The sequence below is a fragment of the Telmatherina bonti genome (genome assembly GCF_933228915.1).
Source record: "Telmatherina bonti genome assembly, chromosome: 3".
Lineage (NCBI taxonomy): Eukaryota > Metazoa > Chordata > Actinopteri > Atheriniformes > Telmatherinidae > Telmatherina > Telmatherina bonti.
The window spans coordinates 3,551,645-3,572,069 of record NC_136621.1 but is presented as its reverse complement, the minus strand read 5'-3'; the positions used below and the strand labels follow the sequence as shown (position 1 = coordinate 3,572,069).

Genomic DNA, 20,425 nt, shown 5'->3' with positions numbered 1-20,425 from the left:
AGCCACACCATGACGTTAGCTGTTAGCATTAGCTTGGTACAAAATACATGGAGCACATATTTGTAACTTATCATCAGTAACGAAACATTCTGCACCTCATAACCTGACGGGACACTCCGACTTGTGCAACATGTTGATGTTTTCATATTTATGACTCTCTTCAGCTTCCGTAGTAGTAATAACGTGCTTAAACAGGTTTTAAAAATCTTTTTCTATCTTGACGAGCTTAAATATTAAATATTAAAGCAACACTGCTGGAGTATGGCAGATTTTCTGATTTCATTTCCAGTAACAACAGCTGATTCAGCATCTGTCTTGCATCCTGCCTCTTCTCTGAGATCTCACCACCCTGTAAAAGTCAGTCCAATGTTGACTCTTATCTCCTGTCTTGTGAAGAAGCCATGTTGAAATGTTCCATGTACAAACTGGTCATCGTACAGCAGCTGTTGTTGCTGTATGATGTGGTGCGTTAAGCAAGACACCGCCATACTGTGATGGCCTTCAAGTATCAGTGTGTGGTTATTTCAGGACGCTGCGGGGCAACGACAGCCCCAGCAATGTACATAATACATGTGAGTGCACCATAAAAACAAGATGCAAACTTAGAAAGTTTTGAGATGTTACTTTAACTTAAATTATTTTAGTAGTTAGAAAGAACCAAAAGCAGGAACACACAGGAGGAACCTGATGAGGAACAGAAGTATGTTGAGTCTGTGACTTATTCTATAAATGTCACAGAAGCAGGTGATCACTGCAGAACAGGGGAGTATTAACCAGGAACTACACATGGTGGGAATTTTTCCATAATCTCATGTAACGCCGGCAGGGCAGCCGAGTATTTCAGACTAACTAACACAGCCAGAGTAATCTGTAGAAAACACAACCTGCAGACCTCATAGCCTGTGGATCCCTCATCCATCCCAGTGTTGGGCTGTGCCTGCAGAACCCGGCACACTTCATGATTATCACATCACATGATCTTTACATGGACAGAAGCTGCTGGCTCTGACGATTGTGGCATTCCCAGTCCATACTGGAGCCACTGCTCCACGCCGCACGTTTTCAATTACTGCTAATATGAGGTCAAACGTTTGACCGTAGCAACTTTAGCACTGCTGGACGTGTTCTCTGAGCTCCTAAATACATCATTGCTGTGACAGAATAGTGAGTTGGAGAGCAAGAAAGTTTTAGCATTAAATTCTGTCAGCAGGGTGTTGAAGATGTCAGTAAACCACCAACTGCCATGAAAACAGGACGTAATTAGCACGCTGGAAGCGATTTTCTACGTTGTAAACTGTGGCTGAAATATTCAGACTTACTTTAGATAAAGAATGGACTGACGAGCAGCAGAGAAAACCGGAACATTTCGAAGTTTTTCCTGCAGTTGCCTGGCGTTCCTGCACCGTCCTTCCACGGCCTCATCGTTCCACTGTGGTAATGGCGTTACTGGAAGCACGAAGCAAAGTGGCCTGCTGCTGTCATGGAGTGGAATTCCCACCATCACATGTGCATTTTGTGAGTTTTGTGTTGTGAATTTCACATGGTTACTCACATGAGAATGTGTTAAATGTGGAAAATCTCAGATAGTTGTGTGAAGAGTCAGTTCCAGCTGGTTGCATGTCCATGGGTTACCTGTGTAAATCTGGAATGCACAGCATAGCTGCATGAGAATAAACTTTCACTTCAAACGCAAATATTTTAATATTAATTCAAACACCTTTTGGGTTTCTTTCGGTTGTAAGTTGATGTTTTCTGATCCTATTGCAGAGGCTGATATTTCATTTGTAAGAAAAGGTCAGAGTGGCTAATGTTACAGGAATCGTGGTTTTGAGATTGAGATATAACAAACCAGGTCATCCCGACTCAAAGTATGCCCCATAAAGCTTTTTTATGAAAGTATTTTTGGTGCAAATGGCCTTTGTGTCCCAGAAATGAAGATTTCACTTCACTGAATAATCATACAAAGAAACAGATCTGGTTTGATGTTTTCTCATCGCCAGAGAGAGCTTAGGATGAATTTAATTCTGCTTCAGGATCGTTTGCTTCGAACAGGAATCTGCTTTCAGAATGATGAACATGGATGTAAAGTGTGTGATTCTGTAGGACATAACATCCAGTTTTCGTCACATTGCATTGTATTTATTCACAACCGTCTGCCTTCATTTGGTTCAATTCATGGCGACCGGCTTTTTCTGCTGCTGTTTAATGTGGGATGTTCCAAGCAGACAACATGAAGCAATGTGGAGCAACACGTAGCAACGCGGAGCAACGTGGAGCAACGCGGAGCAACATGTAGCAAAGTGGAACAACGTGGAGCAACACATAGCAACGTGGAGCAACATGGAGCAACGCGGAGTAACGTGGAGCAACATGTAGCAACATGGAGCAACGCGTCGCAATGCGAAGCAACGCGGAGCAACATGAAGCAACATGAAGCAACATGTAGCAACATGAAGCAACATGAAGCAACGTGTAGCAACATGTAGCAATGTGGAGCAACAGGTGGCAACGCGTAGCAACGTGAAGCAACGTGGAGCAGCGCGGAGCAATATGTTGCAACGTGGAGCAACGTGAAGTGACGTATAGCAACATGTAGCAACGTATAGCAACATGTAGCAACGTGGAGCAACATGAAACAACGTGTAGCAACATGTAGCAATGTGGAGCAACACGTAGCAACATGAAGCAATGTGTAGCAACATGTAGCAATGTGGAGAAACGCGAAGCAACGTGGAGCAACATGTAGCAACGTGGAGCAATGCGTAGCAATGCGAAGCAACGCGGCGCAACATGAAGCAACATGTAGCAACATGAAGCAACGTGTAGCAACATGTAACAATGTGGAGAAACACATGGCAACACGTAGCAACGTGGAGCAATGTGCAGCAATGCGAAGCAACGCGGAGCAACATGAAGCAGCATGTAGCAACATGAAGCAACATGTAGCAACGTATAGCAACACGTAGCAACGTGGAGCAACGTGGAGCAACGTGGAGCAACATGTAGCAACGTGTAGCAACATGTAGCAATGTGGAGCAATGCGAAGCAACGCAGAGCAACATGAAGCAACATGATGCAACATGTAGCAACATGAAGCAACATGTAGCAACGTATAGCAACATGTAGCAACGTGGAGCAACGTGTAGCAACGTGGAGCAACATGTTGCAAAGTGTATCTACATGAAACAACATGTAGCAACATGTAGCAATGTGGAGCAACGCGTAGCAAGGCGAAGAAACGCAGAACAACATCAAGCAACATGAAACAACATGTAGCAACATGAAGCAACATGTAGCAACGTATAGCAACATGTAGCAACGTGGAGCAAAGTGTAGCAACGTGGAGCAACATGTTGCAACGTGTATCTACATGAAACAACATGTAGCAACATGTAGCAATGTGGAGCAACGCGTAGCAATGCAGAGCAAAATGAAGCAACATGTAGCAACATGAAGCAGCATGCAGCAACGTATAGCATCATGTAGACATGTGGAGCAACGTGGAGCCACGCGTAGCAAGGCGAAGCAACGCAGAGCAACATGAAGCAACATGAAGCAACGTGTAGCAATGTATAGCAACATGTAGCAATGTGGAGCAACATGTAGCAACGTATAGCAACATGTAGCAATGTGTGGCAACATGTAGCAATGTGGAGCAACATTTAGCAACGTGGAGCAACGTGGAGCCACGCGTAGCAAGGCGAAGAAACGCAGTGCATGAACAACATAAAACAACATGAAGCAACATGAAACAACATGTAGCAACATGTAGCAATGTGTAGCAACATGTAGCAATGTAGAGCGACGCGTAACAACATGAAGCAACGTGTAGCAACATGTAGCAATGTGGAGCAACATGTAGCAACGTATAGCAACATGTAGCAATGTGGAGCAACGTGTAGCAACATGAAGCAACGCGTAGCAACATGTAGCAATCTAGAGCAATGCAGAGCAACATGAAGCAACATGAAGCAACATGTAGCAACATGAAGCAACATGTAGCAACGTATAGCAACATGTAGCAACGTGGAGCAACATGTTGCAACGTGTATCTACATGAAACAACATGTAGCAACATGTAGCAATGTGGAGCAACGCGGAGCAACATGAAGCAACATGTAGCAACATGAAGCAGCAGGCAGCAACATATAGCATCATGTAGAAATGTGGAGCAACATGTAGCAACGTGGAGCCACGCGTAGCAAGGCGAAGAAACGCAGAGCAACATGAAGCAACATGAAACAACATGTAGCAACATGAAGCAACATGTAGCAACGTATAGCAACATGTAGCAACTTGTAACAATGTGTAGCAATGTTTAGCAACTTGTAGTAATATGTAGCAACATGAACGCGTAGAAACATGAAGCAACGTGTAGCAACATGTAGCAATGTGGAGCAACATGTAGCAACGTATAGCAACATGTAGCAATGTGAAGCAACGTGTAGCAACATGTAGCAACTTGTAACAATGTGTAGCAATGTTTAGCAACTTGTAGTAATATATAGCAACATGGAGTAATGTGTAGCAACGTGTAGCAACGCAATGCAATGCGGAGCAACATGAAGCAACATCAAGCAACATGTAGCAATGTGTAGCAACATGTTGCAACGTGAAGCAACGTGGAGCAACGCAAAGCAACGCGGAGCAACATGAAGCAACATGTAGCAACGTATATCAACATGTAGCAACGTGAAGCAATGTGTAGCAACATGTAGCAATGTGGAGCAACACATGGCAACACGTAGCAACACGTAGCAACGTGAATCAATGTGTATCAATGCTAAGCAACGCGGAGCAACATGAAGCAACATGTAGCAACATGAAGCAACATGTAGCAACGTATAGCAACACATAGCAACGTGGAGCAACATGTAGCAATGTGGAGCAACGCGTAGCAACATGAAGCAATGTGTAGAAACATTTAGAAATCTAGAGCAACGCGAAGCAACACAGAGCAAAATGAAGCAACATGAAGCAACATGTAGCAACATGAAGCAGCATGCAGCAACGTATAGCATCATGTAGAAATGTGGAGCCACGTGGAGCCACGCGTAGCAAGGCGAAGCAACGCAGAGCAACATGAAGCAACATCTAGCAACATGAAGCAACATGTAGCAATGTATAGCAACATGTAGCAATGTGGACCAACATGTAGCAACGTATAGCAACATGTAGCAATGTGTGGCAACATGTAGCAATGTGGAGCAACATTTAGCAACGTGGAACAACGTGGAGCCACGCGTAGCAAGGCGAAGAAACGCAGTGCATGAACAACATAAAACAACATGAAGCAAATGAAACAACATGTAGCAACATGTAGCAATGTGTAGCAACATGTAGCAATGTGTAGCAACATGTAGCAATGTGGAGCAACATGTAGCAACGTATAGCAACATGTAGCAATGTGGAGCAACGTGTAGGAACATGAAGCAACGCGTAGCAACATGTAGCAATCTAGAGCAACGCAGAGCAACATGAAGCAACATGAAGCAACATGTAGCAACATGAAGCCACATGTAGCAACGTATAACAACATGTAGCAACGTGGAGCAACATGTTGCAACGTGTATCTACATGAAACAACATGTAGCAACATGTAGCAATGTGGAGCAACGTGGAGCAACATGAAGCAACATGTAGCAACATGAAGCAGCAGGCAGCAACGTATAGCATCATGTAGAAATGTGGAGCAACATGTAGCAACGTGGAGCAATGCAAAGCAACGCAGAGCAACATGAAGCAACATGAAACAACATGTAGCAACATGAAGCAACATGTAGCAACGTATAGCGACATGTAGCAATGTGAAGCAACGTGTAGCAACATGTAGCAACTTGTAACAATGTGTAGCAATACTTAGCAACTTGTAGTAATATGTAGCAACATGAACGCGTAGAAACATGAAGCAACATGTAGCAATGTGGAGCAACATGTAGCAACGTAGAGCAACATGTAGCAACGTGTAGCAACATGTAGCAATGTGGAGCAACTTGTAGTAATATATAGCAACATGGAGTAACGTGTAGCAACGTGTAGTAACGCAAAGCAATGCGGAGCAACATGAAGCAACATGAAGCAACATGTAGTAACGTATATCAACATGTAGCAACGTGAAGCAATGTGTAGCAACATGTAGCAATGTGGAGCAACACATGGCAACACGTAGCAACATGTAGCAATGCGGAGCAATGCGGAGCAACGTGAATCAATGTGTATCAATGCTAAGCAACGCGGAGCAACATGAAGCAACATGTAGCAACATGAAGCAACATGTAGCAACGTATAGCAACACATAGGAACGTGGAGCAACATGTAGCAATGTGGAGCAATGCGTAGCAACATGAAGCAATGTGTAGCAACATTTAGCAATCTAGAGCAACGCGAAGCAACACAGAGCAAAATGTAGCAACATGAAGCAGCATGCAGCAACGTATAGCATCATGTAGAAATGTGGAGCAACGTGGAGCCACACGTAGCAAGGTGAAGCAACGCAGAGCAACATGAAGCAACATCTAGCAACATGAAGCAACATGTAGCAATGTATAGCAACATGTAGCAATGTAGAGCGACGCGTAACAACATGAAGCAACATGTAGCAATGTATAGCAACATGTAGCAATGTGGAGCAACATGTAGCAACGTATAGGAACATGTAGCAATGTGTGGCAACATGTAGCAATGTGGAGCAACATTTAGCAACGTATAGCAACATGTAGCAATGTGAAGCAACGTGTAGCAAAATGTAGCAACGTGTAGCAACGTGTAACAATGTGTAGCAATGTTTAGCAAATTGTAGTAATATGTAGCAACATGGAGTAACGTGTAGCAACGTGTAGCAACGTGGAGCAACATGTTGCAAAGTGTATCTACATGAAACAACATGTAGCAACATGTAGCAATGTGGAGCAATGCGTAGCAAGGCGAAGAAATGCAGAACAACATCAAGCAACATGAAACAACATGTAGCAACATGAAGCAACATGTAGCAACGTATAGCAACATGTAGCAACGTGGAGCAAAGTGTAGCAACGTGGAGCAACATGTTGCAACGTGTATCTACATGAAACAACATGTAGCAACATGTAGCAATGTGGAGCAACGCGTAGCAATGCAGAGCAACATGAAGCAACATGTAGCAACATGAAGTAGCATGCAGCAACGTATAGCATCATGTAGACATGTGGAGCAACGTGGAGCCACGCGTAGCAAGGCGAAGCAACGCAGAGCAACATGAAGCAACATCTAGCAACATGAAGCAACATGTAGCAATGTATAGCAACATGTAGCAATGTGGAGCAACATGTAGCAACGTATAGCAACATGTAGCAATGTGTGGCAACATGTAGCAATGTGGAGCAACATTTAGCAACGTGGAGCAACGTGGAGCCACGCGTAGCAAGGCGAAGAAACGCAGTGCATGAACAACATAAAACAACATGAAGCAACATGAAACAACATGTAGCAACATGTAGCAATGTGTAGCAACATGTAGCAATGTAGAGCGACGCGTAACAACATGAAGCAACGTGTAGCAACATGTAGCAATGTGGAGCAACATGTAGCAACGTATAGCAACATTTAGCAATCTAGAGCAACGCGAAGCAACACAGAGCAAAATGAAGCAACATGAAGCAACATGTAGCAACATGAAGCAGCATGCAGCAACGTATAGCATCATGTAGAAATGTGGAGCAACGTGGAGCCACGCGTAGCAAGGCGAAGCAACGCAGAGCAACATGAAGCAACATCTAGCAACATGAAGCAACATGTAGCAATGTATAGCAACATGTAGCAATGTAGAGCGACGCGTAACAACATGAAGCAGCATGTAGCAATGTATAGCAACATGGAGCAATGTGGAGCAACATGTAGCAACGTATAGGAACGTGTAGCAATGTGTGGCAACATGTAGCAATGTGGAGCAACATTTAGCAACGTATAGCAACATGTAGCAATGTATATCAACATGTAGCAACGTGAAGCAATGTGTAGCAACATGTAGCAACGTGAAGCAATGTGTAGCAACATCTAGCAACTTGTAATGTGTAGCAACTTTTAGCAACATGTAGCAACTTGTAGCAATGTGTAGCATCATGTATCAATATGTAGCAACATGTAGCAACATGTAGCAACGTGTAACAACTTGTAACAATGTGTAGCAATGTGTAGCAAGTTGTAGCAATATGTAGTGTTGAAGTGCTGTGAAATCCTCACAGCCTTCTCCCAAGTTCAGGATTTGCTGGATGAAATGCGAGGTAAATCAGTTGCAATAAAAGTCGGAGTCCATATCAGTTTCACCTTTGCAAAGGGGATTCCTTGCCCAGCCGCCAGCACCGCAGTCTGCCGCAGAAGAATCCGCCCTCTTTTCACACAAGCTGTTTTTATTAAATCATTATGGGTGGAGCGATACATACAGTTGAATAAATGTTCCCACAAAAAGTTCTCTACATACACACACAGCATGACCATATATGGAATTGTATTCCTTTCCCCTACAACACTGAATCCTGTATTCAATAGTCAATTGCATCCTTCCTCCTGTTATCTTTCAAGGTCTTAGCGTTATCTTTTCTACTGTTATTCTCATTGAGTCTTGTGTGACACAATGCTCAGTATTCTTCCACATTCAGTTGCTGCAGAGAAAGTTTAGACAGACATGGGAATCTTTCTGTGAGAGAGAGAGAGAGAGAGAGAGAGAGAGAGAGAGAGAGAGAGAGAGAGAGAGAGAGAGAGAGAGAGAGCAGAGGTCTGGCCTCATAAGCATTTCTTCTCCATCTTAAGTAATACAAAAGTAAATAAGAGTAATATATATTTGGTCCCATAATAGTAACATAAAACATCAAGCTTTCATTTCAGAATTTATGTATGTACATAATCCTCCTTCACAGTAACAACATGGAGCAACGTTAGTAATGTGTGGCAACTTTGCTGGTGAAATTGATCTGTTGACTGGCAGTAAGATGTCAGCTGGATTTCAGTAAGACTTGGTTAGAAGGTGGGGTGGGTTTTGTCTCAGGTGGGGGATGAACTTTCAGCCTGTCTCGTACCTGTTGGATAGTTTTAGAGTGATGCTTTGTCCTTCCCATCAGTATATCAAAGCCTTCTACAATGAGACGTTGCTCGAGCGTCATGACCAGGCTCCGGATGAGCATCTCCTCACCGTCTTATACTCCCTCACTGTGTCCATCTTTGCCATCGGTGGGATGACTGGGGCACTACTGGTGGGCCGACTTGTCACCAAATACGGAAGGTTAGTGTGTCTGGGTGGTCTGTCAGCATGTACCACGTTTGCTGATCTATCTGTATGTATGTTTATGTATGAGACAGCTGGCATAATGGGAGTCGCTGTGTCCGAACAGGAAAGGGACGCTGGTGCGATCCTCCACGCTGGTGTTCATTGGAGGATCCTTGATGGGCTTCAGCAGATGGTGCAGGAATCCTGCGATGGTCATTGCTGGACGTTTCATCACAGGAGTCCACTCAGGTAATCCTGACAGGTTCCTCATGTCTACCTTATCGACAGGTAGCTAAACCTCACTCTTACACCGAACAAAGTCACGGGAGAGAACAGGAAGTCCAGCGCGCCGCCGGACCCTCAAGGTGCATGCAGGGATCCAGCCACTCGCTCCATATTTGACTCTTTTATGTTTTTAACTGAAATCAGCTGATTTTTTTCCTTTATCTCTTTATTTGTTCTGTCAGTCAAGTTCCGTGTTTGAATTTTATCTTTATGAGCAACATTTCAAGTTGTTCTTTACTTTAAAACAAAGTAAACTTCATTTGTACAGCTCTTTTCACAGACACAAGGTCACAAAGTGCTTCACAACAATAAAACATACGAGGTATAGAAAACCCAGCAATAGAACAGCAGACTCACTGAGTCTACATAGAACTACCATGCTGGACCCAACAAATATGTCTTCAGTAGCTTTTTAAAGGCATCAGGAAGTGGAAGGAACCTTGTGAACATCAGACTGATGCCAAAAGTAGACTTTTATTTTAATTGAATGAAGAAAAGGGAGTCTGGGATGAAGGCAGTAGCTTGCAGTAAATGTGCTCTTTGTTTTTTCAGGGATTTCTCTCAGTGTGGTGCCCATGTACCTCGGTGAGATCGCCCCAAAGAACGTGCGAGGCTTCTTGGGCCTCGTTCCCAGCATCCATATTTGTCTGGGCGTCTTCATTGCTCAGGTCCTGGGGCTCTCCGAACTCCTGGGAAAGGTGTGCAGCTACTCGCATGCAGACTGTTGGCCACATTTAATCCTCCTTCATGAATCTTTCAAGTAATATCTAAAGTACCGTAGTTTAGATTCATGTCTTTGGGTAACTAGAATCCAGGATTTTTACTTTTTCACACCTGATTTTTCTGCAAACTGATCATTTCAAGCACTAAAGTGTCTGGTTCGCCATTGGGCCTCAAATAAATCTAATTATGCCAGAAAACAAAGACATGAAACTGTGAAACAGACTTCAGATTCCCTCTCAGTACTGCAGCAGAAGTTCTTACTGTCACATGTGACTCTGGTAAGTTGCTTTATGAAGCATGTAAACATGCTGCTTTATCAGCCTTCACATGGCTTGTCTCTCGCTTCCTTCTGACTCTCGTATATTTCGATCGGAATATGATCTTTTCATCTGTTCACATATGATATGAGCAAAAACAAAACATCTACTCCAACAGCCCTGCGATGGACTGGCGAGCTGCCCAGGGTGTACCCTGCCTTTCGCCCAAAGCCAGCTGGGATAGGCTCCAGCTTCCCCGCGACCCTGAATTGGAAAAAGCGGTTTAGAAAATGAATGAATAAATGAATCCACTCCAACATATGAACCAAACCAAAATAAAGTTCTTTTCCTCTTCGCAGATGGTTTACTTCTTCCTTTGTATGTGTTTTTCACACAGGAAGAGTATTGGCCTCTGCTCTTGTCCCTCATTGTCTTTCCCACGCTGATCCAGCTGATGCTGTTGCCATGGTTTCCAGAGAGTCCACGGTACCTGCTGATAGAGAAGGGAAATGTACACGCAACGATAGCAGGTTTACTTCTTCTGTTTGCCTGAAACTGCAGATGTTTTACTCTCTGAGTGTTCTGAAAGGTCACGACTGACTGTGTTAATGTCAGCACATGCCTCTCTGTTCTTCAGCACTGAAATGTTTTCGTAAAAAGGGAAACATCCAGGCTGAGGTTGAGGAGATGCAGGAGGAGCAGCGTTCTCTGTCCTCCATCCAGACCCTGTCGGTCCGACGTTTACTCAAGGACCGCTGTGTCCGCTGGCAGGTCGTTACTATCATCGTGGTCAACATCGGCATGCAGCTGTCTGGCATCGATGCGGTAAGAGGGAATGGTCTTGTGGCTCTGTTGGCTTTTTCATTTTGAATGTGCAACAACTGTGTGCTTAATAGAATAGTGAGACGTCACATAGCTGCAGCGCCATGCTGTGCTCCCCCCATCTGATCACAGACTCACATACAATCCACCCCTAAATGACTAAGCTGAGGGCAGCACCACCATGCTCCATTATCTCCTGCTTGGCTTTCTTAGTGTAGCCTAGCCTATGCTAACAAGGTTCATCCACCTGAGCATAAAGTCGGCACATCCTTCTACTCATTGCTTTACGTGGATGGAAGCGTTGGCTCATATGCTTGCATCATTTCCCAGCAGGAATACATCCTGCGGGGTTCTTGGTCCCAGCCGTTCCAGGCAGGATCACATGAAGGCTTCAGACTCTCTCTATACATGTACACTATTCACAAAAAGTTAGGGATATTCAGCTTTTGGGTGAAATTTCTCTACAAGCCTAAAATGCATTCAAACCTGTACAGGTGAACTTAATGTGATCTTCTCTAAGCTTTTAAATGCACATGTCCAACTGTTAAATGTTTCAATAAATTTTGCACAAGTTGCTGTTCTCTAACAAGGAGCTTAACGGCAAAAATCACGGCAGGTGTGTGATCCTTGAATTGACCAATAAATGTCCTGGTTCAATTAGAGCTGGTGTTTAAACAGTTGTCCTCATCATGCTGTTCACATTTTGACATCATGAGACCAAGACGACACCTAACAATGGAACAACAGTCCCTTGCCATTGCGATGCTTCAAACAGGACGTTCTCAGACAGAAGTGGCCACTGAGCTTGGAGTGTCACAGAGTGTCATCAGCAGGTTGCAACAGAGATATGGAGAGACTGGAAGAGTCACAGAAAGGCCTAGAAGTGGACGTCCTTTGGCCACATCCCGTGCTGATGAGCGCTACATTGTGAACACTGCCCTGAGAAACCGGATGATGAATGCCACTCAACTCCAGGCACGTTTAAGAGAGGTGAGAGGCACCCAAGTGTCACGTCAGACCATTCCAAACCGTTTCCATCAGCGTGGTCTGCGTGCTAGACGACCTGCACGGGTACCTGACCACACCACCAGGCACAGGCATCATCGTCTTGCATGGGCCAGGGAGCATTTACGCTGGACGAGGACCCAGTGGGCCTCAGTGCTGTTCTCTGATGAAAGTCGATTCACACTGAGCAGAAATGATGGCCGGCAACGATGTTGGAGACGTCAGGGAGAGCGCTATGCATCAGACACTGTTGTCACCAGGCCAGCTTTTGGTGGTGGCGGTGTTACAGTGTGGGCAGGGGTGTCCACTTGGTACAGAACTGCCCTACACTTTGTGAATGGTACAGTGACAAGCCCATACTACCTGAATAACATCATTAATCCAGTGATTGTGCCCCTACATGAACAGCACAGGCCTCATTTCATCTTCATGGACGACAATGCTCCTGCTCATCGAGGCCGCATCATCAGGGAACGGCTGTTGGAGACTGGTGTACCTCAAATGGAACGGCCTGCACTCTCTCCAGACCTGAATCCCATTGAAAACCTGTGGGATCAGCTGAGCCGTCGTGTAGAGGCTCGAGACCCTGCACCCCAGAACCTCAATGACCTGAGGGCTGGCCTTCAAGAAGAGTGGGATGCCATGCCTCAGCAGGCAATAAGTTGCCTTGTGAACAGCATGAGATGTCGTTGTCAAGCTGTAATTGATGCTCAAGGGCACATGACCAGATATTGAGACGTTCACATTTTTTGTTGTGGTGTAACTACCGTTGTTGTTACCTTTTGTGTTGAATGAATTTTTTGAGATGAGGAAATCAGTAGTGCATCCTTCTACTTAAATGTCTTACTTTTATGATATTATATCACTGTAGCATGAACATATTGCATTTTCCATAAATTTCACCTGAAAGCCAAATATCCCTTTTTGTGAGTAGTGTGTATGTTTGGATTGTCTCCAAAACGTTACAGGTTCCATCTGCTCATGAATGCCATAAAAACCTCTGCATGTCACTGTTTTCTCCTGTTTCCATGCTGCAAACTGAGCTTTTGACTAAATATCTGCAATTTGTCCATTATGAATAAAAAATCAGTTTTCTTGGTGAAGCATTAGTTAGATAAAGAAACATCTTAAACTATACAATGAATTACCGGATGTTTGTGTCTGAGTTCATGTTTCCAGAACAGTTTTAAATATTCTTCAGGTTTCCAGCTCCATGCAGTGCATCGGTAACTAAACGGACGCTTTGTCACCAGGCTGCAGCCAACTAGAGAAGGAAAACCGCCTTTTCCCTCAATCCCTACCTACTCTCAGCCCGACATATATAAATGATGGTAGTGGTTTATGTGCAAGGTCAGGTCATATGTGTTGAAATATGAATCCTCCAGAGTCTGGTCTTATCCCTGGTTCTCCGGTTCTCCGGTTCTCCAGTGCTCCGGTTCTCCTCTCTGCTCAGTCCCCTGAGCTCCTTCACATTGTTCATTTGGAAATATTCTCACTAGAGATATCAATATTTCAGGCTATATTGAAATTAAAATGCAGTATCGGAAATTACTGGTATCAGTTTTTATGTTTTTAATGACACAACGTGCACAGATTTACATGAAGCTTTCAGCTACATGTAGTCTAAATCAAAATGACAACATATAAAAGATGTCACGTATAGTTTTCAATATATTTCTGTCTGTTTGGCACAATATGCTCCAAACATATTGGTGTCAGTTTATATCAGAATCAGAAATGAAGAGCTGGACAACAGATATTTGTTTAAAAAATTCAACATCAAACATTCGTTCCTAATGAAACATGCTTCTGAGTTCTACTGCTGTTTTTCTTCCATCTGGTTGCAGCAGATGTTCACCATCATTCAGGATGCTTTTCTGACCACATTTCTTCCAGAAAGACGATCCTTCCCCACCATCCTTCCAGTTTTTAATGATGCTTTGAGCCGTTTTAATCCCGTTTTAATAGTTTCATCATCTTACCTATTTTCTTTGCTTGATGCATGCCAGTAGCTTCACTCTTCTTGAACAGACATCTTTTAAATGACTGAAATGTGTCTTCCAACAGGGTTGGTTAACAAATAAAACGTGCTAAAGGGCTAAAACATCATCATCCATACAGTAGTTACCCAGTGGAGGCACTTATCTATTTCTTAGTAACTCCTTGGTGGACACCAGCAGTGAGGGATGCCGTCAAGCTGAAGAAGGAGTCCTATTGGGCCTTCTTGGCCTGTGGGACTCTGGAGGCAGCTGATGGGTACTGGCGAGCTAAGCGGCATGCGGCTTCGACTGTTGCCGAGGCAAAAACTCGGGCATGGGAGGAGTTCGGCGAGGCCATGGAGAAAGACTTCCAGACGGCTTCGAGGAGATTCTGGTCCAGCATCCGGCGGCTCAGGAGGGGGAAGCAGTGCTCCATCAATACTGTGTACAGTGGAGGTGGGGAGTTGCTGACTTCAGCTTGGGACGTTGTGGGTCGGTGGAAGGAATACTTTGAAGACCTCCTCAATCCTACCAACACGTCTTCCGATGAGGAAGCAGAGCTGGTGGACTCAGGGGTCTCCTATCTCTGGGGCTGAAGTCGCTGAGGTGGTCAAAAAGCTCCTTGGCAGCAAGGCCCCGGGGGTGGATGAGATCCGCCCGGAGTTCCTTAAGGCTCTGGATCCTGTGGGGCTGTCCTGGCTGACACGCCTCTGCAGCATTGCGTGGACATCGGGGGCAGTACCGCTGGATTGGCAGACTGGGGTGGTGGTCCCCCTTTTTAAGAAGGGGGACCGGAGGGTGTGTTCCAATTACAGGGGAATCACACTCCTCAGCCTCCCTGGTAAGGTCTATTCAGGGGTCCTGGAGAGGAGGGTTCATCAGATAGTCGAATCTTGGATTGAGGAGGAGCAGTGTGGTTTTCGTCCTGGTTGCGGAACAGTGGACCAGCTCTATACCCTCTTTGGGGTCCTGGAGGGGGCATGGGAGTTTGCCCATCCAGTCGACATGTGTTTTGTGGACCTGGAGAAGGCATTCGACCGTGTCCCTCAGGGGCTCTTGTTGGGGGTACTCCGGGAGTATGGGGTACCGGACCCCCTTCTGCGAGCTGTCCGGTCCCTGTACGACAGGTGTCAGAGCTTGGTCCGCATTGCCGGTAGTAAGTCGGATTCATTTCCAGTGAGGGTTGGACTCCGCCAAGGCTGCCCTTTGTCACCGATTCTGTTCATAACTTATATGGACAGAATTTCTAGGTGCAGTCGAGGTGTTGAGGGGATCCGGCTTGGTGGCCTCAGGATTGGGTCCCTGCTTTTTGGCGGATGACGTGGTCCTGTTGGCTTCATCTGGTCGTGATCTCCAGCTCTCACTTGAGCGATTTGCGGCCGAGTGTGAAGCAGTTGGGATGAGAATCAGCGCCTCCAAATCTGAGACCATGGTCCTCAGCCGGAATAGGGTGGATTGCCCTCTCCGGGTCGGGAGTGAGGTCCTGCCTCAAGTGGAGGAGTTTAAATATCTCGGGGTCTTGTTCACGAGTGAGGGAAGGATGGAGCACGAGATCGACAGACGGATCGGTGCGGCGTCAGCAGTAATGCGGACTCTGCGCCGGTCTGTCGTGGTGAAGAAGGAGCTGAGCCAGAAGGCGAAGCTCTCGATTTACCAGTCGATCTACGTTCCTACCCTCACCTATGGTCATGAGCTGTGGGTCGTGACCGAAAGAACCAGATCTCGTATACAGGCGGCTGAAATGAGTTTCCTCCGCAGGGTGGCCGGGCTCTCCCTTAGAGATAGGGTGAGGAGCTCGGTCATCCGGGAGGAGATCAGAGTAGAGCCGCTGCTCCTTCGCATCGAGAGGAACCAGTTGAGGTGGCTCGGGCATCTGGTCAGGATGCCTCCTGGACCTCCCTGGTGAGGTGTTCCAGGCACGTCCCTCTGGGAGGAGACCCCGGGGAAGACCCAGGACATGCTGGAGGGATTATATCTCTCGGCTGGCCTGGGAACGCCTCGGGATCCCCCCCCGCAGAGTTGGCAAATGTGGCTGGGGAGAGGGAAGTTGGGGCTGCCCTGCTTAGGCTGCTGCCCCCGCGACCCGACCCCGGATAAGCGGCAGAAGATGAAGATCCAGGTGGTAAATTCTTTCAGACAGAAAGTGAAAATTAGCCCTTCAAAGCTCCAATAGGTCCTCCTACTGAGAGACATATTCCTCTGGGTGAAGCGGTTCCTCGTCCTGATAGTAGTCTATACATTCTGTAATCATGATCAATAAGAAATATAGTTAGACCCTCAGTTTACTGTAAATCTGTAAAAACTGACCAATCCAAACGTTCCGACCCAAATGGAGTTGTTCATTTCTTATATTTCGTAGCTTCTTCTCCCGGCTCCCCTCCTCCCCCTCCAGCAGTGCATACCTGATAGCCACACCCTGCATATAAACAGCATGTTAGGATGAAAATACAAAGTAGTGAAGAAGAAACTCGGAAGGCAAACATGGCTGAGAAAATGCAGGAAGGATTTCCCGACCCGGCTCGGTTTATTTGCCTCCTCCTGCTAAACAGCCGAGAAAGAGAAAATCGTTGGTGGAAAAAGCTGCGAATAAAAAAAACCTCGGATCACGCAAGGAACTAGAGGGGGAGGAGCCAAGAATAGGGGAGGAGCCAAAACAAGAGGAGGGGTCAAGAAAGGGGGATGGGCCAATGTTGTGGGAGGAGTCAAGGAAGGGGGAGGGGCCAAGACAGGGCGCCACATCTACATCTTGCCCAACATGACCTGCCAGCTTTAAGGTCCTGCTCTCCCATTTGAGGTAAATTTACAGTGACAGATAAATGTCTTTAAACACTGTGGAATAAACGTGTCTGAGCATCTCTACCAACCCAGTCTGTGTGTTATAACACTACGGTTCTGCTGTTGTTACATTCTTATTAACTTCTTCTCTTTAACATCTCAGCCATTTGCTAAAAAGCATTTATTAGGGTCCGAGCCATACGAAGTATGGCAGGGCCCTATTGTTATTGTAATGTTTATTATTCTCGTTCTCTTTCTAAGCACAACTCACTCAATTTTGACCCCCTTAGACCCCGTGAAAAGTTGCGAAACTTGGCACACACCTCATGTCCGGTGAAAATTTCGATAATTTGGCGTTTGTATGCACGCCAATGCAAAAATGCCTCGACAGCGCCCCCTAGAAACGCCAAAAATGGCCTCTAGAATGGGGAAAAAATTTTTTAGTTTGACGTAGGACGACGAAATTCGGGACACATGTCTATCACATCAAGACAAGTAAAAAAGTCATTGAAACGCCTGTTGTCATGGCAACGGGCTGTCCGCCATCTTGGCGTTTGCGGCCATTTTTTTGCCCGTTTTTGTCAATTTGGGCGCATCGCATTTGAACGAACTAGTCTGAGGCGATTCATGCTATTGGCTCCACATTCGCCATGGAGCTTCGTGACAAGATGGGGACCAAGAGTTATTCAAATCTTTTTGATAGGAGAAAGCGTGTTACCGTGGCAACCCATGGAAAAAAGTGTTCTTGCCATGAAACACGGTTCACTCATATCTTCGCAGAAATACGTCCGATCGGAAACAGAATTCCAATAATTCATATTTGGTAGGTTCTTAACGCATTGTAATGTGTATTGTGGGGGGGGGGGGGGGGGGGGGGGGGGGCACATTTTTGGGGGGGCCCCTAGGGGCCCGATCGTCTACTTTGAGCTAGGGCTACGAAATTCGGCACACATGTGTATCAGCCCTACACAAGCAAAAAACTATATTAAGCACCTGTTACCATGGCAACGGAGTGTCCGCCATCTTGGCGTTTACGCCCATTTAGCACTGTATGTTCATTGTTTTTGAACAAACTAGTTTTGGATTCGTGCCTTTTACTTCACATCCACCCGGAAGCTTTGTGGCGAGTTCGGGTGGAGGTTTCGGCATGAGGCGAGGACCCGATGGATGCCGCTTGCGGCTTTAATTCTTTTTATTCTTGTCCCAAACAAACAGAAACACACAGAGCAACATTTTTCTCTGGTCTTTTTGTTCATGTGATCGTTAAAGGATTAGAAATACTGTACGACATCGTTGGCAGCTTTCCAGGATGTTGCACATTTCTGCACAGTCTGCATCTGTTAGTTCTAAGAAAGGCCTGACTCAGGAATAACCGAGTGGAAAGCTGCTTGACAGCTCCAGGATTTCCTTCCAAGCACGTAGAAGAAACGCGTTCGCCCCACAGTGTGCAACATGGAGGAGAAAGAAGATGAAAATGTGAAAGAGGTGCACCGATGCTGGGCTCCAGTCTCTTTTTAAACAATGCTGGGTCTCATATCCAGTTTCTCATGAAGTGAAAAAGACTAAAGTTACAAAAGCAACAGAAACAGTCCTCTGAGAGGACACTGAGAGGACTTCCTCCGGGGAAGGCTGTTGAGGCAGCGTTGTCACCGCAGCGTTACAGGAGGCCGACAGTCTGACTTTCTCTCTCAGACTGAAATTAGATCTTTTCATTAATGTACTGCTGAAAATAATTCCTGTTTTATGGAAGTTTTCCGTTAAACGAGGAAGAATTTGTAAACAGCGTCTTTTTTCCAGACAAATGAGACGTGTGGAACTTTCCAGAGACGCTCCAGCAGCACAAACGGTTTTGTGTTAATGTGGAGTCTTTGCTTTGAGTCAGGCGGGTTTGCATGCTTCATGTTGATGAAATGCAACCTGTTTGGTTACTAAATCAAGGCGACAGCACTGAACTGCTCCCATCATGCTTCCATCTGCACCTCATCAATGATGGATGTTGCATCAGCAAAGTGTGATTAATGAGAATACACAAATTAATTTCAAGGGGAGCACTTGTCAGCAGTCCATGCTGATGAAACGCTGGATCTCAAGTGCATGAGTGATGGTCAGCCTGCTGACAGTGATTACGATGATGAATCATGTGGAAGCACCAAATCTCCTTTGGAAAACATGACATCCTGTGTGTTTGCAGTACATCTCCATCAGCATCATAACAGATTTAATCTCCATGTTCATCTCAGATCTGGTTCTACACAAATGAAATATTTAAGGATGCGGGAATCCCAGAACCTCACATTCAGTACACGACCGTTGGAACCGGAGCCATTGAGGTCATCGCAGGGATGCTGGGGGTGAGCAGACATATCTTTCCACACATTTCTTACATTTTATTTGAACTTGTCTTATTTAGTCGGAGTTATTCTCTGTTTTAATATCATGCAGCTTCTAGTTTTGGGTTTTAAATCATGATTTAATCAACTTTATGGATGTTGTCTAAATGTGGAAACAGCTGCTGGGATGTGTGGGAATAGAAAAAGGATGGATGAATATTGTGTGTCTAATCTTCACGTAAAAAGGCAAACAACACTTTATTTGCAGCGTTGAGGAGGACACTCGCGGTCTGCATCATGTCTGATGTGTCATGTGCTTCTAAGATGCTTCATAGTGACTGACAACGGGACAGTCACGTTTTATCACATATTCTGACATAACATTCGTTTCTCTAGAGAATATGATTTCCAGTCGCACCAGCTAAACGACTGAAAGGGTTTGTTTCCATCGTCCACACAGGCGCTTGGGACACTGCATGTCGGCATGTCGGACATTGTTTATGAATAAAAAACATGAAAATCTGTTCTTCCTTCAGATTAAAAAGTACAGCTTTTACGTGGTTTTATAGACGATACCGGTTTTCATCAAAGTGATGAAAGATGTGAGAAGCTAAGTGCGCAGTTTGAGGATGGAAGAGGTGAATGATAGAAGGTGTTTGCATGGTGGATGTTGTCGTCACGCTCTTCTTTCTTCATCATTCAGTGTTTCACGATTGAGCGTGTGGGCAGAAGACCTCTGATCATTGGCGGCTTCCTCTTCATGGGACTCTGCTGTGCAGGAATCACCGTGTCTGTCCTCCACCAGGTTCATGTTTACCTACATACCTTTGCAGATGGGTTGTAATCTTGGAAGGGTGTACAACGTGCGACTAGCTTCCTAAAACTCATCTGAAGACATCTGAAAACAGAGATATTAGAACTGCCAGTTGGGATCATTTACAATTACCTTCCATTATTTACTTGTGTTAAACTTGTTTTCAGCTGTAAATAATCATACAAGCAGGAATATTG

The 20,425-nt window shown here is 45.3% G+C and overlaps 1 protein-coding gene across 1 annotated transcript in view; it reads left to right on the top strand.

The window, feature by feature from the left end:
• Positions 1–20,425, top strand: part of slc2a15b (solute carrier family 2 member 15b) — a gene marked incomplete at both ends in the record, with an annotated part of 28,888 nt that overhangs the window by 3,432 nt on the left and 5,031 nt on the right. Inside the window, 7 exons of the mRNA XM_079265027.1 lie at positions 9,093–9,253; positions 9,363–9,487; positions 10,076–10,221; positions 10,901–11,033; positions 11,141–11,328; positions 19,325–19,435; positions 20,118–20,219. Of these exons, the coding sequence (XP_079121153.1) occupies positions 9,093–9,253; positions 9,363–9,487; positions 10,076–10,221; positions 10,901–11,033; positions 11,141–11,328; positions 19,325–19,435; positions 20,118–20,219 (966 nt within the window). The remainder of the gene's footprint in view (positions 1–9,092; positions 9,254–9,362; positions 9,488–10,075; positions 10,222–10,900; positions 11,034–11,140; positions 11,329–19,324; positions 19,436–20,117; positions 20,220–20,425) is intronic.